At 36.2% G+C, this 27,358-nt stretch overlaps 1 protein-coding gene across 1 annotated transcript in view; it reads right to left on the bottom strand.

Annotated features, from left to right (window-relative positions):
• The window catches only part of LOC120428320 (stathmin), a 110,582-nt gene extending 83,336 nt beyond the window's left edge, over positions 1-27,246 (bottom strand). Inside the window, exons 1-2 of the mRNA XM_039593317.2 lie at positions 26,904-27,246; positions 21,498-21,618 (exon numbers count right to left, since the gene is read on the bottom strand). Coding sequence (XP_039449251.1) covers positions 21,498-21,534 — 37 coding nt within the window. The 5' untranslated portion in view covers positions 21,535-21,618; positions 26,904-27,246. The remainder of the gene's footprint in view (positions 1-21,497; positions 21,619-26,903) is intronic.
• Between the last annotated feature and the right edge of the window lie 112 nt (positions 27,247-27,358).

Below are 27,358 nucleotides of genomic sequence, written 5' to 3' on the forward strand. Positions count from 1 at the left end.
AATTGGATTGGCCATGAATACGATGAAAACAAAGTACATGAAAGGGAGGGGCTCAAAGGACGTTGACCCCCCAAGACTCACCCCTTTAGCTGTGGATGGCGATGTGCTGGAGGAGGTGAGCGAATTCGTGTACTTGGGATCGCTGGTAACGGCCGACAACGACACCAGCTTAGAGATCCGGACTCGTATCCACTCCGCGAATCGCGCCTACTTTGGATTACGGAAAACCTTGACATCTGATCGAGTGCAACGCGCCACGAAGCTGACCCTGTACAAGACACTGATTAGACCGGTTGCCCTCTATGGCCACGAGACCTGGACGCTGCGGCAAGAGGACGAACGAGCCCTTGGAGTTTTCGAACGGAAGGTGCTGCGAACGATCTACGGTGGAGTACGTACAGCTCAGAACGAGTGGCGAAGGCGCATGAACCACGAACTGCACGCGCTGCTGGGAGAACCGACAATCGTTACCCTGGCGAGAATCGGGAGGCTCAGGTGGGCCGGCCATGTCGCGAGGATGGACGAAGACCATCCTGTCAGGATGCTCTTTGACCGCGCGCGACCCGATGGCGGCACAGGCCGAAGAGCAGGAGCACAGCGTGCACGATGGGGAAATCAGATCGAGGCGGACCTAAGAAAGATCTGCAACCTAGGAGACTGGCGAGCTGCAGCCCAGAACCGAGCAACATGGAACAACCTTCTTGATACAGCACGGGCACCGCGTATGGTGTTCTAAGCTGATTGGTATGGTATATCGGCAAGAAGAGATACAGAACAAAAAATATTGCATCAATTTCCAAATTTAAAGGATTCAAATTATCTAAAAAAGACTGTCAGACTGTTGTCCCAAATTCATTTGACGGTACTTTTGTTGTCTCGGTTTGTTTTATTATTGTAAAAAAATCTATTAGCTCAATCTCAAAAAGCAATTTTTCAAACGATGAGCACAATCAAATTTTGGAAAATTATTTTTGCCTACTTACTTTTCCTGTCATTTTCGTACGACGAAACAGCCTACTTTTATGTTCCTAAAATAACAGAATCGAATAGTAACCCTTTTTAAAACAAATGCTGAAAAAATCTACTTTTCAGCACTCACATGGGTGCTGAAAAGTTGAACCAGGCGGCATATTTTTTGACGATACTTCTCTATGGCTCAAAAGATGCGGGTTTTTGTCCCCTAAAACATATCAAAAAACCTCGAAAATAAAAAAAACGGGAAATTGAGTTTTAGTGAAAAAAAATTGACTAAAAACTCTGCATTTTTTTTTCGTGTATCTATTTTTTCTCAATAGTCCTCAACAATACCTACAACTTTGCCCAAGACACCAAATTGATCAGAAAATTTAATCAAAAGATACAGCTGAGCAGTTCTCCCAGATTTCGGTCATTCGATTTTTTTTTTTGTATTTTTTAATCCGACTGAAACTTTTTTGGTGCCTTCAGTTGCCCAAAGGAGCCATTTTGCATCATTAGTTTGTCCATATAATTTTCCATACAAATGGTAGCTGGCCACACAAAAATGATGTATGAAAATTCAAAAATCTGTATCTTTTGAAGGAATTTTTTGATCGATTTGGTGTCTTCGGCAAAGTTGTAGGTATGGATACGGACTACACTGGAAAAAATGATACACGGTAAAAAAAAATGGTGATTTTTGATTTAACTTTTTGTCACTAAAGCTTGATTTGTAAAAAAACACAATTTTTTTTTATATGTTTTAGAGGACATCAACTGCCAACTTTTCAGAAATCTTTGAGCGAGTTATGAATTTTTGAATCAATACTGATTTTTTTTTAAATCGAAAAATTGGTCGCAAACATTTTTCAACTTTATTTTTCGATGTTAAGAGACCACCGGAGCGGGGAACTTGATGATTTTCACTCTTTTGGGAACCACTGCTAGGGAGCGGAAATTCCATTGCTACTCTGATGACTTTGAAAATATTCCAGTACGCAACAGCAGGACGCTCATTTAGCAAGACACATTTTTTCCTAAATCATAGCCTACCTGAAAACAACTTGCGCGCACATGGCACATCACACGTGGTGATTACAGATTGTCAAGGGAAACAGTTTGGCCAATGTTTGACCGATCCAAATGCGCTGGACACCAACCACCCTTTGCGCCCAGCAGAACTGGCAGTATTGCAAGGGCGAATCATACGTTGCCAGTGCCGATTTATTATGCATCGACCAATCTGTTTCCTTTGACAATCTGTTGTTGTGGTGGTTTGAGTGAAGGCTATATTTGTGTTTCCAAATGATTTCTTTTTTGAATCTAAAACTGAATTATGACAAAATAAGTAAAATATATATGAATGATAAGCGGAGCTCGCATGATTGGGAGACAGAAAAGGTTATGCATTCTTGTAACGTACCGTCATTAGGGGTGACATTGGGTCTGGGGGGTGACATTGGGTCATACAAATTTCAGCATTTCTGTTTGACCCAATCTCACCCCCCATACCCAATGTCACCCCTGATGACGGTATCTCAGTTTTTCAATATGTTGGTCGATCGACAAGGGAATATCGTAACAAATATGAAATCCAACATCTTTTCTAGAGTACTTTGTCAAAACAATGCTCCATGGGTTTCCTATGTACGTAGGACATTTTGAAAAATAAAATAAAATAAAAATAGCGTGATATAATGGTGAAACCAAAAGTATATTTTCCATGTAAATTTGCAGGTACATAGATTTTTTCTGACGAATTATAAGTGAATTGAAGGCATTCGTAAACCAATTTGACTACTCAACCAAATTTGACTCCGAATGTGGTATCCAAAATTCCGTGTGTTAGAGGCCGTAATACTTTTCCAACATGCAAAAAAGAAATGAAAGGAACCATGCGACGGTAGTATTTACGTTGCTTTTCTGAGAGACCAATAATTTCAAATATTATTTCAAACAACATGAAATTTCTATAATACGCTTTGAAATTTAGAATACTTTCAAAAATCTTTGATAACTAAATTTCATCAATATTTTTTGTAGCATTGTGTATGTAGTAAGGAAAATGTGGAACTCGATGGAGCTGAAACGAGAAAAAAAAAACACTTAGACCCTCTTTTTTAATAAAACAGAAGCCCAGGAATGCGACACTTTTTTTTCAAGCAAAAGTGAAAAATACAGTTAGTACTATGCATGAAAAACAGCTCTGTAACAATTATAGTTTCCTGCTCACTCGGAAAAAAATGTATCAAAATCTGTCAAAGTGGATTTGCTACAACAAATGTTACCTTTTATAACAGATTTTGCTCGTATAACAAGTACACCCAAATGGCGGTGACATGAAAGTATATCAGAATCTGCATGAAATCTGTCCTCATGCATTTTTTGCAGTTATCGACATTATCGACTGCAGTTCTCCTGCAGTTCTCACCATACGGTCAACTGTTCATAGAGAAGAATATATTTGTGATCAGTCCTTTTCATTTTATCAAGCACTTCATGGTTCTGTAGTAACGTATTGTATTACCAATCAAGAAATTGTTGGTTCGATCCTCGTTTCAAGAAGTTTTTTGTTCAATACAATCAGACAGCCGTCGGTAATGTCGATAATTTTCGGTAACAGACAAAATTGTCATACCCCTAAATCGCAAAAGATGGTTGAAGACAGATTTCAAGCAAATTTTCTTTTCCTTTCTTGCATATTTGCCGCCTATTGCTGCGACCACCGTTTCAGTGCATCAAAAAATGTGTCGATTTCGAGAATCAAACCCAAGACTTTTGACACATCGAACAGCGCCTTTGCCGTATCGGCCACTTCAGTTTGATGAGTATGAAATGGTCATTAGATATAAGCCGCTCAATGGAATGAACTGTTTCAATCAACTAATAAACACTTTTTTTTCTCAATTATTTTAGAACTAGTTTTCTCAAATTGTCAAAGTATGTATGAAAAAACAAAAACAAAAACAAAAACAAAAACAAACACAAAAACAAAAACAAAAACAAAAACAAAAACAAAAACAAAAACAAAAACAAAAACAAAAACAAAAACAAAAACAAAAACAAAAACAAAAACAAAAACAAAAACAAAAACAAAAACAAAAACAAAAACAAAAACAAAAACAAAAACAAAAACAAAAACAAAAACAAAAACAAAAACAAAAACAAAAACAAAAACAAAAACAAAAACAAAAACAAAAACAAAAACAAAAACAAAAACAAAAACAAAAACAAAAACAAAAACAAAAACAAAAACAAAAACAAAAACAAAAACAAAAACAAAAACAAAAACAAAAACAAAAACAAAAACAAAAACAAAAACAAAAACAAAAACAAAAACAAAAACAAAAACAAAAACAAAAACAAAAACAAAAACAAAAACAAAAACAAAAACAAAAACAAAAACAAAAAAAAAAACAAAAACAAAAACAAAAACAAAAACAAAAACAAAACAAAAACAAAAACAAAAACAAAAACAAAAACAAAAACAAAAACAAAAACAAAAACAAAAACAAAAACAAAAACAAAAACAAAAACAAAAACAAAAACAAAAACAAAAACAAAAACAAAAACAAAAACAAAAACAAAAACAAAAACAAAAACAAAAACAAAAACAAAAACAAAAACAAAAACAAAAACAAAAACAAAAACAAAAACAAAAACAAAAACAAAAACAAAAACAAAAACAAAAACAAAAACAAAAACAAAAACAAAAACAAAAACAAAAACAAAAACAAAAACAAAAACAAAAACAAAAACAAAAACAAAAACAAAAACAAAAACAAAAACAAAAACAAAAACAAAAACAAAAACAAAAACAAAAACAAAAACAAAAACAAAAACAAAAACAAAAACAAAAACAAAAACAAAAACAAAAACAAAAACAAAAACAAAAACAAAAACAAAAACAAAAACAAAAACAAAAACAAAAACAAAAACAAAAACAAAAACAAAAACAAAAACAAAAACAAAAACAAAAACAAAAACAAAAACAAAAACAAAAACAAAAACAAAAACAAAAACAAAAACAAAAACAAAAACAAAAACAAAAACAAAAACAAAAACAAAAACAAAAACAAAAACAAAAACAAAAACAAAAACAAAAACAAAAACAAAAACAAAAACAAAAACAAAAACAAAAACAAAAACAAAAACAAAAACAAAAACAAAAACAACGACTCCAGGCTTGGTTTGGTGTTGTTTGTACGCATCCTGATGGTGTGGTGGTAAGATTGCTTGCCTCTCACCCTAGTTGGACTTGGTTTGATCCCAGACGGTCCCGGTGGCATTTTTCGAGACGAGATTTGTCTGATCGCGCCTTCCGGTGGACGGAGAAGTAAATGTTGACCCCGGTCTAACCTAGAGGTTAGGTCGATCGTTCAATCCAGGCGTACACAGAAAAAAATATGTAAATTTACACAGCACGTAATTACTGTTTCTTATGTAAACTCACTCAATGTAATGTTGAAATATGATGTAAAGAGTAAAAAGTCATGGAAATTACTCCAATGTAAATCTAAATCTAATGTAAATCATGAATCTAATGGAAACGTTGAGCAAGGAAACTCAAATCTGTTGAATTTCTACCCGTGTTCGGCTTCCTGTAAATTCTTATTTAATGTAAATCATATATCCAATGTATTTCTGCCAAACGTTGACTTCAAAACTACCCATACTAAAAATAGTTATATTTGGTTCTCTTTCTATCGCTCTCATATTTCGCTTGCCCACTGCCTAAGCCTCGACCTGAACAAGTTGATGATTTAGCCGCTCGTTTATAAAATGCGAAGATGGCTCAGTCGGCAGCGGGTAGCAGCAGTAACACCGAACATTCTACCCGTCGTCCGTTCGATTCCAGTCCAGCGTTATTCCACTTGGCCGTCGACAAGAAAGCGTCCCCTACCTGTGGAACAACTTTTTAAAATCCGAATTTCCTTTTGCTGCCCGCTTCAATCATTTTAAAATAGAACATAGGCCACACCCTTTTCCTACTGCAATCCAAGTCGAGCTTCTCATTCCCATTGGCCAATCAGAATTAGTTGATTTGAACTAATGTAAATTCCAAAAGTAATGTAAATTCCAAAACTGATGTAAATTTTCAAAACTAATGTAAATTTCCAATGAACCTAATGTAAATTTCCAATGAACCTTATGTAAATATACATAATTTATCATGATACCTTTTGGTACATGATAAATAATGTAAATTTACAGGAATATTTTTTTCTGTGTAGGAGTCGTCTCCCTGGGTCCTGTCTTGGTAGAGTCGCTGGTCGGCAGTTGGAATAATTTCATATTTCGTAATATTCCGGGTTTCACCTGGAAACCTGGATTCGGCTCCGGAATTGCCAGATCGGTCCAAAAATGATCGCAAGTAAAATGTATTCTTATTGAAAGATAAAACGTGTTCCACGAATAACATCATCTGTGGCCGTATTCCGAGTTCTACCGGGAACCCAATGTGGCCGGATCTACCCAAAATTTGTCTTGAATAGAATGTATAAATTTGAACATTCATTTAGATATGAAAATGGCAATAATTATCAAAAAAATGTTTCGATGTTCTGTCAAGTCAAATCGTAAAACGTAATAAAATTGCTTCTTGATTCTGTTACAATTCTGCAGCGTCCGCAAGTAGCCCAATTACCCAAGATTTGATTCTGTACACGATCCCAAGACTAGACCTTAGAGGTAGTCTCTAATCCTCAGTTCTCTGTACACGGCACCAACAATCGCTCTTTTGTTGCTTCACACGGCCTCTATTGTTCTAGATTTAGAGTTCGCCTATAAAAAGACAGAATTCTAATCCCCATCTTGTATCGCCCAGCCTCCTGGCAGTAGATGATCTCTCACCGACTTGGAATGGAACGTGGAGTGCTGGTTTGAGGTTCAAGTACTCACTCGGCACTTGGTCACCCGATCGACAGAGGTGCACTCCTCGTTGGTGGCAAGCGTGGCCAATCAACAACCGTCCGTAAGCAAAAAATGTATCTCCTGGCAAAACGTTCCCCCCGTATGCTGATACTGGCCTCGGCACAGAGTCCCCTGCTGGACGCAACCCCTCGCTAGGTTGTGATCCAGGATGAGGTTGAAGTCAGCGCGCTTGAAGCGCCAACCCAGCTTCGGTCACGTGTTGGTGATGGATTTGCGAGTCCCAAGCTCGTTGGTGACTTTCGTTGATCTGCTCGCTTGCTGGGTGTTGTCGTGCTCCGGGTAGCAGTGAGGCGCGACCTGTTACGGGAAGGAATGAGTTTTCCTGAGGTTTCGCGGTTGAGATCTGGTGGGTTCTACGGTTCATGTCAAACTTCTTCCGTGCCAAGTTACGGAGTTTGATTCCAAGCGGTGGCCTGCGTGCAGCAGGGGACTGTGTGCTAAGGCCAAACTTACGGCGTATTGACCAGCGTTTTCGAAGGTCGCGGACAAAATCCGTTACAATACCTAAAAACAATTCAAACCACTTTGGAAAAAAAATAATCTGAACGTAAACACACGAGAAGTAAAACAAATGTGATGCATCCATGGTTACTGCGTCGCGACGCCACCCGTTGACAGAGGGGAAATCAACAACAAACAGTGGTTCTCAAATGGTGGAGTCAATGTATGAAAATATGAAATCGTCCTTCGTTTGAACAGCTTTTTCTGCAACGCGGTTGAATGAATCCGAATTTTTATTTCGTCTGTTCCTCCGTAAGATTTTGACGATTCTAAAAAGCCTATACATGCCTAAGAAAAAATGAACCGATTTGCAGACACCTGCATTTTACTCCAATTCAACCAAAAAATAGCGCAATTTTCCCAATTTCAACAACAGGTTTCAAAAAGAAAGAATGCTCAAATCTCTAGATGGAACCTTTCTACATGTTCAAAATTGATCAATTTAGGAGACCCGAAGATTTCAAAGCATTTCATTCAGCCATTTTTGAGTTCTGGGGTCAAACGTGGAAGAAAAGCTCGCAGAAGATTTTCCGCCTCCGGTGGTCTCTTAAATCAAATTTGCAATCAAAAAGTACTTTAGTGAAATTTTGATAAAGTGCTCCATTTTCAAGTTAAATCCATTTTTATGTGACTTTTTTGAAAATAGTCTCAGTTTTTCGATTTTTAAAATGAGTGCACATGTTTGCCCACTTTTGAAAAATATATTTTTGAAAAGCTGAGAAAATTCTCTATATTTTGATTTTTTTAACATTGTTGATACGACCCTTAGTTGCTGAGATATTGCCATGCAAAGGTTTAAAAACAGGAAAATTGATGTTTTCTAAGTCTCACCCAAACAACACACCATTTTCTAATGTTGATATCTCAGCAACTAATGGTCCGATTTTCAATGTTAAAGTATGAAACATTCGAAAAAAAAATTTTCGATCTTTTCGAAAAAAATATTTTCAAAAATTCTAAACCATGACTAACATTTTAAAAGGGATTGAATGTTTAGTCCTTTTGAAATGTTAGTCTTGGTTTGAAAAATTTGAAAATATTTTTTTCTAGTGTTTTGCAAATCAAGTTTTAGTAACAAAATGTTAAATAAAAAATCACCAAAAAAATTTTTTACCGTGTATCATTTTATTCCAGTGTAGTCCGTATCCATACCTACAACTTTGCCGAAGACACCAAATCGATCAATTTTTTTTTAATTTTCATACATCATTTTTGTATGGACAGCTGCCAAATTTGTATGGAAAATTATATGGACAAACTAATGATGCAAAATGGCTTCTTTGGGCATACCGAAGGCACCAATAAAGTTTCAGTCCGAATAAAAAATACAAAAAATAAAATTTAAGAAAAAAGACTGATTTCGTAGAGAATTTCTCCTTTTCAAATATTCACGTACCATTTTTGTATGAACAGCCAAAATTGTATGGAGACTTTTATTAGTGAACCAATGACACAAAATAGCTTCTTTGGTCATAGGGAAGGCCCCCACAAAGTTTGAGCCAAATCAAAAAATACAAATAAAATCCATTTCCGGTTTTGGTAGAGAGTTGCTCTTGTGTCATATATGGCCAGAACTATGGAAAAATTTTGACCAATTTTATCAAGGACAATATTTTGACAATGCAATTTGGTATCAACACTTTTTTTTAAAGTGAAAAATTCGAAAGTTGATTTTTTTAATCATTTATATTGAAATATACTTTTAATTAGGACGATGCAAATATTTTTCAAAGATTATGTCGCCCCCTTCCCCCCTTAAACATTTTAAAGAAAATTAAAGTTTAAGCAACTAAAACCCAGTTAAAATGCATTTTCCTGCGTTTATAATCATATTTAGCATATTTGAACTCCTGTGAAAACAATTTAAATTGTTATGAAATCCCACGAAAAACTAGTGATTGGAAAGCAACTGGACGCGTGTAAAATTAATTTAAAAACTTTTTTTTTTATCCAAATGGCTTGTAATTTCATTTTTTATATGTTATCGTCATATTTAATTTTGGCTCCTTTTTGAAAATTTGAGAGGGTCTGACAACACATTAAATGTAATTTGTCTTAATTTCGGTAATGAAAAAAAAAAGGAGTTGTTGAAAATATAAAAAATATAAAAGCTCAGCATATATTGGCCCCATCCCCCCCCCCCCCCCCATCTTTTGGTATATATAACATTGAATTTTGGAGCATCCTGGAGCTCGGTACAGACCTTCAAAGTTTGGCATATTTTCGAAAAATCGGTCCCAGCAAAATCAAATGGCGTCTCGGGCGTCGCGAGGTGCGACGCATATCTTTTTTGCCGGGGCCGATTTTTCGAAAAAAATGCCAAACTTTGAAGGTCTGTACCGAGCTCCAGGATGCTCCAAAATTCAATGTAATATATACCAAAAGATGCGCAAGGATCTGGCCTAAACGCCAGTGATGTTTTTGGTAAACGCATTGGTGGCCAAAATGCCTCAAAAAGTGACATTTCTGAAAAAATCTTTTTTTACGGGTTAAATCCCATTTAAAATTGAAGGGCGGAGCGCCAGCTCCTGTTACGTCCAATCAAGCTCATATTTGGGATTTAGGCTCAGTATGCCCATCTGAACAAACCCCTGAATGCCCGCCAAAAAGTCATTTTTGTTACACTCTAATATTGGGCCTTACCATTAAAAAAATCATAACATGATTTTTTTTTACAAGCATACATGAAATTGAAAATTTAAAGTCCTTCATAAATTGCCTGAACAACATTAAAATTCCACACACGATTGAGCATCCTTCGAAAGCGAATGCGACAGCCAAGGAAAATCCTCCTCGCACACACTTCCATTCCCAACCTCCTTCAACTCCATATGCCACACTTGCTTTGTGGGCCGGGCCTAACAACAAAACCACCAACACACGGGCATAAACGATTTATGGGTTTGGATGTCGAATGTAACAGCAACAGCAGATATCTCATTTTGCTGCAACAGCCGTCCGTGGCCCGCTTTCCAGAGCGACTCGAGACGCTTTTTGCGAGCTTTCGCTAAATAGAGGAGTCGAAGCGTCCTCGTCCCACCACGCCCGGGTCCCTAAATTTACCTATCTTTGTTATTACCATTCGCAAACAGCCCACCCCAACAACGAAAAATCCTCTAAATGCCACCACATCGAGCTCCAAAAACGTGGGGAGGATCCCCCTCGGAAAAAAAGTTGCTCCGTCGGCACGAAAAACCATGACTCATCCGGATTCTCGAACCGGCGGCCTTGTGCGCTTGTGTGCTTGTACGTGGCCAGGACCTCTGTTCTTGCTGCACGACAACCACGGCGTCGAAAAACACACACAAATACAGCCAACGCGAATTTAAGCTTTTTGGGAGAACCGGGGGTTCACGTGCCGCGGTGATACTGTGCGGCGGCGGCGGTCTACTGCCTTTGGCCTCTTGAGATAAAGAGAAGGCTTTTACCCAAAAACGAAACGCAAGGATGCAGGCTGGCAGGACTGGTCGCGGCACCGGATTGCGACTGATGGTTATCTACTGGATTTTATCTGTGCGGTTGTGAATATGGTGTATAGTGGAGATCATTTTTCTCGTGTTTCCGAAATGATTTGGAGTTTTTCATATGAATTTATAATGTCTCATTTTTCTGACAGTTTTAGGCCTGCAATTTCTAAATGCAATTCAAAAAACTGGGAATTTCTCTGCTCATATTGAACCAAAACTGATGCATTTTTTAGGGAACTTGTTCTGCAAACTTTTATCTATACTATTTTTTCAAATAAAAAAATATCAAGTATTGCAAAAAGTTGCTTACAACATATTTTGCAATTCCGAAAAGCGCTTTTTGAAAGAAAGTTTTAGTCTCACCCTAACTGCCCACTATTTTCTAATGTCGATATCTCAGCAACTAATGGTCCGATTTTCAATATTAAAATATGAAACATTCGTGAAATTTTCCGATCTCTTCGAAAAATATATTTGAAAATTTTTAAACCAAGACAAACATTTCAAAAGGGCGTTATATTGAATTTTTGACCCTTTTAAAATGTTAGTCTAGATTGAAAATTTTGAAAAAGTATTTTTTTCGAAGAGATCGGAAAATTTCACGAATGTTTCATATTTTAACATTGTAAATCGGACTATTAGTTGCTGAGATATCGACATTAGAAAATGGTGGGTTGTTTGGGTGAGACTTAGAAAACATCAATTTTCCTGTTTTTAAACACTTGCATGGCAATATTTCAGCAACTAAGGGTCGTATCAACAAAGTTCAAAAAAGCAAAATATAGAGAATTTTCTCAGCTTTTCAAAAATATTTTTTTCAAAAGTGAGCAAACATGTGCACTAATTAAAAAAAATGAAAAACTGCGATTATTTTCAAAAAAGTTACCTAAATATGGATTTAACTTGAAAACGGTGCACTTTATCAAAATTTCACTGAAGTACTTTTTGATTGCAAATTTGATTTTACGACCAATATTTCGATTTTTTGAAAAAATCAGTATTGATTAAAAAATTCATAATTCGGTCAAAGATTTTTTGCACAACTTGGAAATTTCTGAAAAGTTGGCATTTGATGTCCTCTAAAACATATCAAAAAATAAAAAAAAATAGAAATAGTGTTTTTCTGCAAATCAAGTTTTAGTGACAAAAAGTTAAATAAAAAATCACCAAAAAATTTTAACCGTCTATCATTTTTTTCCAGCGTAGTCCGTATCCATACCTACAACTTTGCCGAAGACACCAAATCGATCAAAAAATTCCTCCAAAAGATACAGATTTTTGAATTTCATACATCATTTGATGATGCTATGAGACGCGGGTTCGATTCCCGCCTTATCCACTGAGCTTCTATCGGATGGTGAAGTAAAACGTCGGTCCCGGTTTCTCCTGTCTCGTCAGAGGCGCTGGAGCAGAAATCCCACGTTAGAGGAAGGCCATGCCCCGGGGGGTGTAGTGCCAATAGTTTCGTTTTACATCATTTTTGTATGGACAGCTGCCAAGTTTGTATGGAAAATTATATGGAGAATCTAATGATGCAAAATGGCTTTTTTGGGCATATCGAAGCACCAAAGAAGTTTCAGTCGGATTAAAAAATACAAAAAATAAAATTCCAAAAAAAGAGCGATTTCGTATTTGTCATGAAAAACATAATTTCTGTATTTTTTTTTTCATTTTTATTTAAGCAAACCACAATCTGTCAAGTTGTTCACGGAGGAAAATTTGAATAAAATTTTATGATTGAGGAGTATGGATTCATTTTACTCACTGTCAAAACACTTTGATAAAAAAAATACTTCTCATCAAAAAATACCAGAGATATTTTTTTGATTTATTTTACAATTAGAAAATAAAAAACATTTTCTTGCAGTTTCATGATTTTTTATATATAGTCATGCTGTAAATTGATCTTCACACTTATTTGAACCATTAAAGCCGCTGTTCTATACAATTTTGTTGCAAAATATTAATCAGACCCAAGATCAGAACAATTTTCAATAAATTTAAAATTTCCCTGGAATTCCCGGGATTTCCCAGGAAATTGATTACAAATTTCCCGTTTCCCGGGAAATCTATAACCCCGGAAAATTGGACGCTCTAATAGAGATGTACAAATTACACATTTAACGAATAATTTAAACAGCTAATATACAAAACAATAATATAAATAAAAATAAAAAGCAGATAGAAAACAAAACAAATAAACTATCTAACTATAGAGCAGTTCTCTAGGATTTCGGTCATTCGATTTTTTTGTATTTTTTAATCCGACTGAATCTTTTTTGGTGCCTTCGGTATGCCAAAAGAAGCCATTTTGCATCATTAGTTTGTCCATATAATTTTCCATGCAAATTTCGCAGCTGTCCATATAAAAATGATGTAAGAAAATTCAAAAATCTGTATCTATTGAAGGAATTTTTTATCGATTTGGTGTCTTCGGCAAAGTTGTAGGTATGGATACGGACTACACTGGAAAAAAATGATACACGGTAAAAAAAATTGGTGATTTTTTAATTTAACTTTTTATCACTAAAACTTGATTTGCAAAAAAACACTATTTTTATTTTTTTTAATTTTTTGATATGTTTTAGAGGACATAAAATGCCAACTTTTCAGAAATTTTCAGGTTGTGCAAAAAATCATTTACCAAGTTATGAGTTTTTTAATCAATACTTATTTTTTCAAAAAATCGAAATATTGGTCGCAAATTTTTTTCAACTGCATTTTTCGATGTAAAATCAAATTTGCAATCAAAAAGTACTTTAGTAAAATTTTGATAAAGTGCACCGTTTTCAAGTTAAATCCATATTTAGGTGACTTTTTTGAAAATAGTCACAGTTTTTCATTTTTTTAAATTAGTGCATATGTTTGCACACTTTTGGAAAAAATATTTTTGAAAAGCTGAGAAAATTCTCTATATTTTGACTACATTGAACCAGGGCAGCGAATGACCAAGAAGGTTAGAACAGCCGTAAATAAATAAATTAACAACAACGATATATTAAATTCATTTTTGCCTGTGTGCACCTTTTCGTTCATTATAAGTTATGAAATTATGAAAAAAAAAAAAATCAAATATATATGAAAAGTTTACAAGTGTCATTTTTTGACGATGAAAACTACTTCGTTAAATTTTTTTGTCGAATATTGCGCAATTCTCACTAACTTGGACTTCGCACTAAATGATTGCTATCGATCGCACTATTGCGACTTGTCAAACTGGCTTGGGAAATTTTAATTTTCTCAAAAAATGATCTAAGCGAGCCGATGTTGCTCACCTGTCAATCGCAATTTTAAAGTGCGAATGTCCAGTTTGGTGGAAACTGCGACTGGAAATGTAAATAAACAACTGCTGGTTGCCTAATTTTTGGAAATTTTGTTATCAAAAGTGCGAGAGAAAAGTGCGGGCCAAATCCAAGTTACAGTGCAAGGACCTGGAATTTGGTATTTCTTGAATACGGTGCACTTTAAAAAATGACACAGTAGTTCTTTTAGATTGCAATTCAATTTTACATTAACAAATGAAAAACTTCGACAACAAAATAAAAGGAGTTATTTTTAAATAAAATTATACGCCGTTTCGAATGTTCAAAATCGGCCGGAAGAATCAGGGAGCAGGCCTGCAAAATGTTTCCGACCCAGCGTACACATGAAGCAAACCAAAATGTCAGTTCACTGCTAGCATGTGACTGTAAGCCTACTGTGTCCGTTCAACCACTGCCGCCTGACTCGTGCCGGTCGGCTGCTGGAGAATGAGAGACGTGAAAAAATGAGCTACACTCACTCAATTCGTGTCGTATGACCGACTCGTAAAATCCTCTCTAAACACTATTTTGACTATTTTTAAACAATTGAATGGTTCTAGACTGTGCAAAACACTTAAGACAACCATAACTTATATTCAAAATTACATTTCGACGCATAAATACCAACATTTTGTGTAAAAACTTGTTTCTTTACGTGTGTGCGTGCAACGTCGAATGAGCGTTGGTCGACTACTGCCTCGCCTTGCAGCTGCTCAGTGAGCTAGGGCACTCACGACTGAGTCGGGTTTGTTTATGTCACGGTTTTGCGGTTCAGTGAATGGATCTGAAAAAATCGTGTATGCGTCGCCGATTTTCGCGTCAGGACCCCTGACATTTTCAGCTCTGTCAGGGAGCTTGTAATGGAAATAGAAATTTAATCAACTGAAAACAATTTTAAATGCTTTTTTTTAACATTTTTGGGCAAGTTTAAAAATATTTTCACTTTTTGTGAAATTTATATGTACAGAACAGCAAAACTTTTTTCTTTTTTTTTAAATTGGTCGAAACATAGTTTTTTTGAAAACAGGTCTGGTTAAAAATGCATTTAAAACGTTGTTTAACATTGATTACCTGTGTGGAGTTACTATCCTAAGCTGAGTTGTAGACTACCTTTCAACAGCTGATTAATTCATAGTTGGGAACAGAGTTTACGGCTGCTTAATGAATCGAGTAAATCTACTGAAGGAAACAAGTTACAAAATAACCTTCGAAATTTGCTTGAACATATTTAAAACGCCCCTAAAAGAGGATATTTTCCGTGTTTTTTTCTGAAAGTCCTACTCACAACCTACAAACATCCAGTTAAGGGTTTTGAAACGTTTTCATAGCACTTTAACCCTTTCAAGCCTGAAGTTTCAAAAAAAAAATAGTTACTGTTGGGAAAATGATTATTATGACCATACGAAAATTATAGGCTTCTTTTGGAATTTTTGATATCTGCGTCATATATGTTTGAACCATCAGACCTGAAAGGGTTAAGTGGACAGCTCCCAAGTTTGTATAAATTTTTGAATGCAAATGGCTCCATACGACAAAAGAGATCGATGGAAAAAGTTCCATTCAATTTAATAAAATAAAATTGAAAAACGCGAAAAAATTCAAGAAGCTAGAGAATGATAAAATAAAAATAACTTATTAAGGGGTTACATACATGTAGAAAATCACAAAATTTCATAATACAGAAAATTTATTAAATCAAATTAAAAGATGACTTTAAAACACTCCTGAAAGTTTCATGAAAGTATTTCATGATTTAACTGAGTTAGAGACAATTTAAGCTCAGAGTTTTGCCATGCGCAAAGCAAACTGTCTAACTTTCTGAGCGTTTTTCTCTGAACACCAAGTTAATTTACGGGTGCCACGATATCTCGAGATGGGACGGATCAAATTGGATGTAATTTTGGGTGAAGACTCCCAAGACATATTCCGTGTGCATGACGAAGCCCGATTTTGACATTTTGAATTTTCAAAAAATACAAAAATCAAAAACTGGCGATTTTTTATATGAAAAATATAAAAATATTTTTATATTTTTTCAAAATAAACTTTTTGAAAATCGGCTTTCGTCATGCACACGAGACTGTTTAAACGAGTCTTCACCAAAATTTTGAGCCGATTTGGTCGAAGCAATGTTGAAATATCGTGGCACCTGTTTTTTGAAACTGCCCACTTCAAATAGCTATATCTCGGCAAAGCTACAACCAAATGTCTTCAAATTTGTTTTGTTAATAGATGAAAAGTAATATTTTAATGCCCTGAAAACAGATTTAAAAAAAGTTTAAGTGTGTGCTCAAACCCACCTCTGACATTTTTGCCGATTTACATGTATGTAACCCTTAAACCAAAATAAAAAATGCTAAAGTTAACTCAAAACAGTCAAGATCCTGTGGGAGAACAATGTCTCTATTACACTTGATTTTATATTTTTGGCTTGTTTTTGGCCCTTATAAACGGCTGTACCCCTTGGTAGCTGGTATAGTAAAAGGGATCTTGTGATGGAACGCACCAAAAACCAAAAAAATAAATAAATGAGATGACAGATTTTTCATGTTCTTGCTCTCGATCTCCAAGAACCCAAGAAGCTGTTGCTTGGTTGCGGCGAAAAAAGAAGAATGTCTCTCCACCGTCGTCGTCGTCATTTCATGTGCCATGTTTTATGTTTCACTTTCCAATAGCTGATAAGCTTTCGTCCTGTGTGTTGTATGTTGTATTCTTTTATCGCACGGTCGTTTCGTCTCCAGTGCCGGTGTGTCGTAGAGTGTGTACTAAAGGACTGCCGCCGTCAGCACACCAGTTTTGTGCTTGATTATGGGGGGGGAGTGATGTGCCCCCCTTCTTCCGTCCATGAATGCGTGATTCGTGACACTTGACTTGGTGCTAATTTTTGTTTTGGGGGAGAACTTTTTATGCTTTGATGAATTTTATCAGCGTCAAGAATTTATTTCATCATTTGTGTGCAGTTAAATTTAGTTGACGAAATTTAGGTGAGCAAATTGTAGAAAATTTACTTGATATAATTAAACTAATAACTAGTGTTCTTTTGATGTGAGCTAAAAAACAGTTGAGACTCAAATTCTTCAAACTTGTGAATATAAAAAAAAATAATAGAACAGAATAAAGTACGTTACTACAGTCCCATGATGGGATAGATAGAAAATTTCTGGAAATAAATCCATATGAATCATTCATTTAGGTTGCATTTTAGAGTTCATTCACTCTGCTTCAATTAACTTAAACTTGAAACAGTCGACCTTTCATTACTATAATTCATCAAATGCCAAGAATACACTCCACAAACAGCCATAAAGTTCCGCATGGTTATCTATCAATAAAACGAGTTAGTGAAGCAAAACATCGGCTCCGGACCATCGCAAGCAGCCAAGTGATGAGAGCGGTTCTGCCCCGCTCAAGCACACAAACTTAATTAAGGCTTTCCACGAAATGTTCCCACTTACTCATCATGACTAAAGTTCTTCAGCTCATCCCACACCGCACCACCCTCTTCTACAAAAGCTCGCTCGTCCCCTCGAGTCTATCATCCTTAAGTTTTCTGCTCTGCTGCTGAACCCCATAAATTTCTCACATGAAAAATGTGAAAGTCTTTCACCCAACCCCACCCAGCTCGACGACCCATAAACCATTAGACAATCAGCCCTTTAATTCATTTATTTCTTTCATTATCACTTCATCGGCTTGGCTTCCTTCAGAGCGCTCTAGGACTCGGAGAGAGAAGGACTATAAATGGATGATGATAAAGCTACCACCGTCGTCGGAATAAACTCTCCGAACCTGCCGGGGACATAGACTCCGTGGTGTTGTTGGGTGATGGCATTTGCAAATAAACGGTACAAGGACGACGACACCGACGCCGAAGACAACACAGAATAAGAGGGCAAGTCAGATAAGGTTATGTTCGGTTTAGAGATTTTAATTGATTTGATAAAATCTTATTATGAGCCACTTTCACACTGGATTATCGTTGGCGCACCCCCGCCAGGAAGGAAGGAGGAAGGAGAGGTGGTCGTACGTCACCCGAAGTTGGTTTTATTAATTGCTGTTTGGAAACAATAATTTTCTCTGGCGAGGTTCGAAGACCATGACATTTTCAACCACATCAACATGCGATAATGGTGAACTTGGGTTCGAATTTTGTTCTAGGGAAACTTTTCCTGTTTCACACAACAATCGTTTATCAATGAAGTGAAAAAAAGCTTTTTGCTCACTCTCGAGGGGTGTGTGTTCGGGGTGGATTTAAAATGTATCAATGAGAAATTTCTTCTATTTTATGGAGTGAAGTTACGTAGCACGTTTTTTATATATTTACTTATAACTTATAACTAAATAACTTTCAACTCTTTCAATTATTTTTAATCAATTAACATCATTTTGAAAATCACAAATTTTGTGAAACTGTTGTTTATAACCATTTTATTGTTTACTAAAGTTTCACAAAATTTGTAATTTTCAAAATGATGTTCGGGCCGAAAAATATCGAAATAACAAGCCATAGTCTCAACATTTGCATGAAAAAAATGTTTCAAAATGTATTTTAGACTAGTTCAGTTGTTTTGCATTCATTACAAGAATTCAAAATTCAAAAGGTGAAAGATTTGACAAAAACAAAAAAAAATGCTATAAAAATCCTTTGCGCATGCACATCACCTTTGTGAGCAAAAGTATGTAATATTGTATGAGAAAATGTGCACACAAAAAGCATGTACAAAAGAAAAATAAATAAATTTTGCACACCCCAAAAACAACATCAATCTGTTGAGAGTCATATCCAGATAACCAATTCCGCGCCCCAACCGTCTCGGCTATCTCATCATCAGTAAAAGATGTGTCCAACGCCGATGTAGAAGTAGGTTTCCCGTACGTCGTATACTGAATTAACTGTATACGATGTATAGGGACGTGGCGTTACATCGTGCTGCCACCTGGTTTTTTTAAGTGCAAAAGTGGAAAAGTGCTGAGTCATCGTCTAAAAATAGACGGCGTCCTATCTCGCCCAGCTAAATGAAGTCGATAAAGTAGTCGGTTTCGACGAGAAAAAGTGGAAAACGTGGTCTAAAAATAGCGACGCCATCCCCCTACAGGGACGTGGCGTTACATCGTGCTGCCACCTGGTTTTTTTAAGCGCAAGAGTGGAAAAGTGCTGAATCATCGTCTAAAAATAGACGGCGTCCTATCTCGCCCAGCAAAATGAAGTCGATAAAGTAGTCGGTTTCGATGAGAAAAAGTGGAAAATGTGGTCTAAAAATAGCGACGCCATCCCCCTATGGGGAACGTACAGCTACATCAGTGTTGATCAAGCTACCCAAGTAGCAAGTAAAACATCGCTTTTTGTTGTTTTTGTTGATCAATTGCTCCACTAGCGTTTTTATACGTTAATTATTGAAAAAGTGTCATACAATTTGGTCAATTGTTCACATTTTAATCAAAAAACTAAACATGATAACATAGTAGATTTAACCTTTGGTTTCAACTAGGATTTCCCGTAAATAAGTTGTATATGTGTAGTTCGCGTTCGTGTTTTAAAAACCGAGCAAGAACATGTTGACGAAACAAACACAGATAGTTCTAAAAATAGAAACAGCTTATGTTCAAAGGAAGTTTTGACAAACTGTTAGTGAACTTGGTAAAACCTAGATGACCGCAGACTTCTTATTGACGTTTAGACTTGCTTATCCAACATAACCCCTCGTGGAAAGATGCAGACGTGCGCCCAGACTTACATTTGGAGTTATCTTGGGTTCGATACTTGACCTAAGGATTCTTCATCAGAAAGGAAAACTTGAAAATGCAGCACAGGGAATCAGCAGCAGCAGCAGATTTTAGCAAGCGATGATGATTAGCACTCAAACATGATTGAAAAAAAATGATCTCCAAAAGCAAAATAATGAAATTGAATGATTTTTTGTGATTGTTATTTTTATTATTCATGACTAGTATTAAAAGTATCGTAAAGTGACATTTTACTCACAAATAAAGAATTAAATGAGAACAAAATCTATTAAGCAAACACCTGGGAAGTATATTATGAAAAGCCACTGTTGTTAAACGGTTGTCCACGGCCCATACAAAAAAGTTTTTTTTTGTATGAACAATTGTCCACGAAGGGGGGGGGGGGGGGTTTGAGATTTCCCAAAAAAGTGTCCACGTGGTTTGGATGGATGGTCCCATTACCAAAATACAAATTTGAGCACTTAAAATTGCTTAACTTGTCAAATATTACCAAACATCTACATTAAGAAAAAAATTAAATTCTCTTGACCGATTAAACATTGACGTTTATAGACTTAATCGATTAAATAAGCATGTAAAAAATATTTTCTCAAATTTTCTTGAATTTTGGCAAAAATAAACGCAATTTCAAATTGATAGCGATTTTTTCAATATCCTAGATTTAAGTTTGGATGCCTTTCAATTATTTCAAAGGTTCGAGAATAAATCTTGACATAGAGATCAAATTATTTATAACAGTCCAATGTGAAATAACTTAAAAAACCATATCATTCTAGAAAGTAACATTTTTATCAAAATTTTGAAAAAGAGCGAAAGGCTCGTTCAAAAGAGCGGCTCTTTTCAATGAGCGAATGAAAATGAGCGGCTCCTAAAAAAGAGCGGTTTTGCCCACCTGTAGTCTTATTACATTTTTTATATAACATTATATTTTAGGACGAAAAGTTTGTTTTTTATTTTATATTCGAATTGACCCAGATCAGCGCTAAGATTCCTGAACTATTTGAAATTCAACATTTAACAAACAGTCTCCAACCATTATCCACCCTGCACGTGAAGCGTGCGCCGACCAAGATGATGGTGATCCTTCCAAATGGAAATTTATTGAGATTTACAGGCAAACTTTGTTCCTGAATGGAATACCGAATCACACGCCATCGATGACAGCAGGGGAGAAAAATAAAGTTGATGTGGACGTTCTTTTTGGTGAAAGGTTGTGCAAATTCCCCCAACATGCTTCAAAATCGCTCACAGAAATAATGTATTCCCCCACGACAGTCGTGTGATCTGCGTAGGATTTCAAAAAAGGCGCCAATTATCCATCAAAACGAGAAAGTTCCCTGATGTTGACGCCGCAAGTTCCGTTTTCGGTTGACACTTCGTTCCACCGCGTTAGAAAGTAATCCATCTCTCTCGACTTAATTGCTTTAGCAAATCCAGTTTCCATATTTGCACTGCGACAGCACAGCTCGTTTCTTCAAGTTGAACCGACTAATTGTCGCCTCGCAGAGTACATCTCTTTGTCGAGTGGCGACTCATCATAATTACCATGGGCTGACCATCTTAGTCTGCGGATAGTAAAATATTGACTTACCTTCGTTGGACTGAACTTCCTTAACAGAGTCGGCCATCGTGGTTAATGTCTGGACAACGTTCTGCTCAATGCCCACGCACAGCAGCTCACTTCTTCGGCTTGTGGAGTTGGGCTCTTTTGTCTGAAAGTAGGAAGATACAACAAGGAAACAGAGAAATATCAATTACAATTTTGCTGCTTGCAACAAAGACGTTAAACGAGAGCGAAATTGACCAAGAGGTAGATCAAGATACTGCAGCAATTGAAAGACGTGCGCGACGACTCTCGCGAATAAGGTTTGAAGACACCCATTACGACGACGCAGAACTAGTCAAACCAGCTGCACTGCATCAACCACGCTGCGCTATAGGTTTGAGTCTTCATTGTCGCGCGCTTTTGCGAGACTCACGGTTGGTCGTGGGTTGAAGTTGGAGTTGCTCCACGAAAGGAAAAGTGGTCCAAATATGACTCACTGCAGCAATCTCTCCTATTTGGAAAATGAAGGTATCCACCAAATCCCCATTGAAAAAAAGGTACCCTCTCTTGTTTGAAGTGCAGTCACTCTCCGGGCTGCAAACAACAGGAAGAAATTGCAGTTTGTTGACTCTTGGCTTTATATGGGCAAGACCACGACGAGTTGCTAGCGCGCCGCGACGCCATCCGCGCGAGGCTTGACAGCGTGGAGCAACGCTGAGCAAGCCAGCCAGCCAGAGGCCGGATGAGTGATTGAAAGTGTTTAACGTTTACTCTGGATTTGGACTTGCTTGGGTTCAGGGCGAGAGCGAGGAAAGGAAGTGGTGTCTTTCTCCAGTCAGTGTTTGGATGCAGTTTGCAAAACCGGTAAAACGGATTTATTTAGCAAGATTTCTTAGGGTGGCTTGATAATGAATTATTCAAATAATGCTGTTATTCAAAAAAATGAAAGTATTTTAATTTATTTTACGATTCCATTACATTATATTTTCGATTGAGCAGATCAATCAATTCCAATCAGCGATGGAATAATCATCATCAAAAGAAAATCATTGGATGTTCATCAAGAAAAAAAAATCCGAAGGGAGCATGCTCTCCTCTCTCGCGCACGAAAGATATTTTTCACTACTACACTTGCAAGTGTAACGTCACAGGTCGAAAAATGACCTGTCACATTTTGTAGATGGGTAATGTGTGTAAATAAAGTGAAATAAATAATATTAAGTGGTGCTGACAAGGAAATTCACAAAATATCATCAGCAGATTGATTTTTTTTAGGAGAATTTCGAGAGCGATTTTCTTTTGCGTGATTCGCCTCCTCTCCAGTGATGTCAACCATCGCGGCGCTCATTTTTGGTTCGCGGCACATTTTTCGTTTGTGGTGCTTTTCAGTTACGGAATTCGACAAAATGGTGTTCGAAGCATTTGTAGAACTCATCAACAGCAACATTTCTTCAGAACATTGTATTGCTGTAAAATTCTTACGCAAAAAGTTACAAGAAGATTTCAGACCTCAGGACCAATGGTTCGCGATGCTTTTGTTTGCCTAACGCATTTTTGGTTGTAACTTTTTTTGTATTCATCAAAAATTAACACTATGTTCAGCAAAGTTGTACGATTTGGTGTGTTCTACAAGTCCTTCATACACAACTTTGTCAAATTCCGTAACTGAAAAGCACTACAAACAAAAAATTTGCCGCGAATCAAAAATGAGCGTCGCGATGGTTGACATCACTGCTCCTCTCTATTTCGCGACTGAAGAAAGTTCGCAAGCAAGATTGTTTTGCGATTATTCCATCCCTGATTTCAATAAAACTAAAAAAACGCCATTCAAAAATTAACTATGTACCATCAATCCTTGTTTTTTTAATGGGTCCCATAAAAAAATGAAAGACAATACTAGGTTATAGTACCTTTTCAAAAAGAACTCTAGATATTATAAATCGTTTGGTAGGTTATCGAAAGACCTTCTAAACAATTCGCAATTCGCAATTTTCAGTGTAAGAACGGGCCTTGACCGATCTTATACACTAGGTTCCCGACGAACACGCACTGCCCTTACACCTACATCTCACCCTTGCTCTGAGTCAGTACGAGCAGCACGCTAGAACACGCTTTGAGTGTTCGTGCCAGGCATGCACACCTTCTTTTCCGGTTACGCATTTTAACTCGGCCGGGGGTGGTACATTACGTAGGGTTTGATGCAAGTATAAGCGCCTAACCATTTAAAGTGTGCCTATTAACTTTCATTAAAGCAAAAACTGTTTTATTTTTTGTTTGAATTCAAAAACTAATTGTTATTTTACTGTGTATTATTTTCTCCTGAAATCTTCCCTAGTGTTGAGTCTGTTTATCTGTTGCTATTTCTTTTGTCGCGGTGTTTTGTTACAATTTTTGGTCCTAAGCATGTTATAAAAGTTTACCAAAAATACAATAGTAATATTTGTGTTAATCCTTTAACCATTCCATAAATTGAGTAAGGGCTCAAACCTCACTTGTTTGAAAAAAGGGTGAAGATTGAAAACAATTGACAGTAAAAGAGAATTTATTTTAGAAAAATCAAGTATCAATAGTAAGAAAATGATGAGCGTATTTTGAAGAATAAATATGAGAAGCTAGATGTATTAGATGTAAAATTAGACAATAGTTAATAAATAGAGATACAAAACAAGCTTAGATTATAGTAATGATAATTAATAGGACAGATAAAGAATTATTCAAATAAATAAATTCGCAATAAAATCAAAAAAGATTAGGCGAATGATAAATAGACTTGATATTAATAGTACATTAAGGAAAAGTATATTTTTAAGGAAAAAAAAACAAAACAAAGTTTGTTACAGCAGTATCAATTGATAGAAAACAGTGGAAAAGCTTTGAGAGATAAGAGAATCAAAAGTTAGTAAAATCAAAATCAAATGATGGATATTAAATAGAAGAATTAGTGAAGAAGAGAGAATCAGTAGAGCAAATTAAAAACAGGACATAGGTGGTAGCTGAGAATGAAGAGAAGAGAAACCCCGTTGTGGGATGTTTCAGGTACATTCACAGCAGTTGACTCAACATACTGCGAATCAAAACAATACCGTCTACAATCACAAATTACTTCCCTTTCCCACATTGTCGCGCCCCTTTCTTTTAGCCGTGAAAAAAAAGACCTTCTAAACAAGTAACAAAAAATAAATCTAGCTGTACGCTATCGGAGTAATGAGTAGGGTTAGTGATTTTTCACGCTCAACAAATGCAATTTTCACGGGGACTAAATTAAAAAAACACATAATTTCACGGACAGTGACATTTTTTAAAACAGCCATAAAATTCTTTTGTAAAAATTACAGAAAGTACTGGTTATATTTCATTTTTGATAATTCTTCAAACTACTATAAATTTTAAGCATCAATTTATAACATAAACATTTTCTGAAAATTTAATGTTTGTTATTTGCAGATGGGACCCAAAAAATAAAACAGAATGTGATGTTTGTAGTACGTACTCTCCTCACAATTCTTCAAGCGTCCATGGCGCGGTGGTAGCGCGCGGATCAGTAACCTAGAAGTTGATGATTCAATTCTCGTTCTGTAAAAAAAATGCAATTCAATCAATCAGCGGTCGGTAATGTCGATAATTGTCGGTAACGGGCAAAAATGTCATACCCCTATATCGCAAAAAATGCATGAGGACAGATTTCATGCACATTCTGATATACTTTCATGCCGCTATGTATTACAATCATGCGACCGCCGGTTGGGTATACTTTTAGAAGAAGTTTTCATTAAAATTTTGAAAAGTTGAAGGCATTTTCAGTAGAACAATTTTTTTACAAAATGTAAAAAAAAAAGATTCGTGCTTCGAATTCAGTTTAAAATGCAATATGAATTGATAATTTTACAAACAAAACTATTTTTAACAAATTTTAGGCAAAATTCTGACTTTTTAACAATTTTACCTAAAATTTATATGTATTTTGTTAAAAAGCTTATAAACTTAGTTAACTAAATATAAACATTGATTTTTTTTGTCAAAAACTATATCAGCAACCTTAGCGATGGTACATTCGACGCAAAAATAAAATTTGAACACCTTTAACCTGATTTTAACAACAAACACTATGACTATCAAAGTCACCCCGGAATTCAAAATAAGAATTTTCAACGCAACTATTTTTTTAAACACCGGTCCCGGTGGCAAATTTTGAGACGAAATTTGTCTGATCACACCTTCCATCAGACAGAGAAGTACATGTTGACCCCGGTCTAACCTAGAGGTTAGGTCGTTAGCTCAGTCCGGGTGTAGGAGTCATCTACCTGGGTCCTGCCTCGGTGGAGTCGCTGGTAGGCAGTTGGACTCACAATCCAAAGGTCGTCAGTTCGAATCCCGGGGTGGATGGAAGCTTAGGTGTAAAAAGTGGTTTGCAATTGTCTCAACAACCAAGCCTTCGGACACCTAGTTTCGAGTAGAAATCTCGTAATCGAGAACGCCAAGGCAATGCTGTAGAGCGAATAATTTGATTTGATTTTGATTTTTTTTAGAAATAGTGCATGGACCTTGTGTGGAATACCCTAGTACATGTTTTAAACTATTATCTTTAAAACATGTACTAGGGTCTTGAGAAAACCCTTACCAGTTGGAAAATATTCCAAAAATAAATTAAAATCCTATCAATGTCACCCCGGTTTACTGCCCATGTTCGCATAAATGTCCCATATGCATAAACAGCAAGCTGAGAAAAACGCATTTGAAGTTTGTCCCACACATAAGGCTACGTGTTAAGTTTTCGTGAAAAAACTGGATTTCCTCCTGATTTCTAGATCAAAGTACTGGATGTTATAGGCTTTTCTGAAAGAGCACACGATTTTGAATCAAACTGCATCATTAACTCAAAAACGATGAAAATGCATATGGGAAATTTATGCGATCATGGGCAGTTTAGCGGTACATTTTTTCTTTGTACAAATCTGGAGTTTAAAAAAACGTCCTATAAACTATTGGCCTTAATTTTTTTATGTTTACAGGACCTATTTAAAAAAGCTCTTGAATTTGACATGATTATATAACAGTGCAAAACATAACTAATTTTTCTAATCTTCTGCCATAATACATCATTACAGTTTAAAACATTTTCAATCAATTATATCAATTACATCGACCAGTTTTTTGAGAAAGTTCTTTAGAAAAAGTAACAGTTTTAGTTTAATATAGACTAAGATTAAAAGTGACTTTCTCTAAAAAATTTAGATATTTATATGATAAGCATTCCCATCTGCTCCAACCTTCCATCGGATGAGGAAGTAAAATGTCTGTCCCGGCCTTGGTTGTTAAGCACCGTTTTTACGCAAAAAAATAAATAAAATAAAACTTAGTCAGACAGCCAGATCCAACATGGACTCTGCGCTTCCCATTCCCCATTGTTCTGATGGTCGAAAAAATAAAACGCAAAAAGTGGCCTCAACTTACTCGCTCGATCGTGGGCTAAACTTCCTGCGGCAGCAGCGAATTACCAGCGAAAATGTGTCTTGTTAAAACGAAGTAAAAAATGAATAATTAAACAGGCACACCGTAAAAAACAAAACTCGTCAGCGAGCGACTGCACAACACTTTTATTTTGCACTGCAAAAAACAACGACACTTCACTTGGAACAAATGCTTTGAAAACTGGCTAATTGCGCTCGCACACACTACTTTTGCTTGCTTGCTGGATCGCGCGTTCAACACGGCCAAAGCACCAAAGAACAGCGCAGGAAAGAACTAAAATTCACAACCGAATGTCACACGCTCTGGAGTCAAACTGATCGTCGCGGGTCGATCCCGGGAAAGAAAAACGAAACAGTTTGACACACACACACAACGACCACAAACACAAAGGTTGCTTTGCTGTGGCTGAAGTTGCGATCGCGATCGTCGGTGGGGGG

This window comes from Culex pipiens, chromosome 2, assembly GCF_016801865.2.
Source record: "Culex pipiens pallens isolate TS chromosome 2, TS_CPP_V2, whole genome shotgun sequence".
NCBI classification, from domain to species: domain Eukaryota; kingdom Metazoa; phylum Arthropoda; class Insecta; order Diptera; family Culicidae; genus Culex; species Culex pipiens.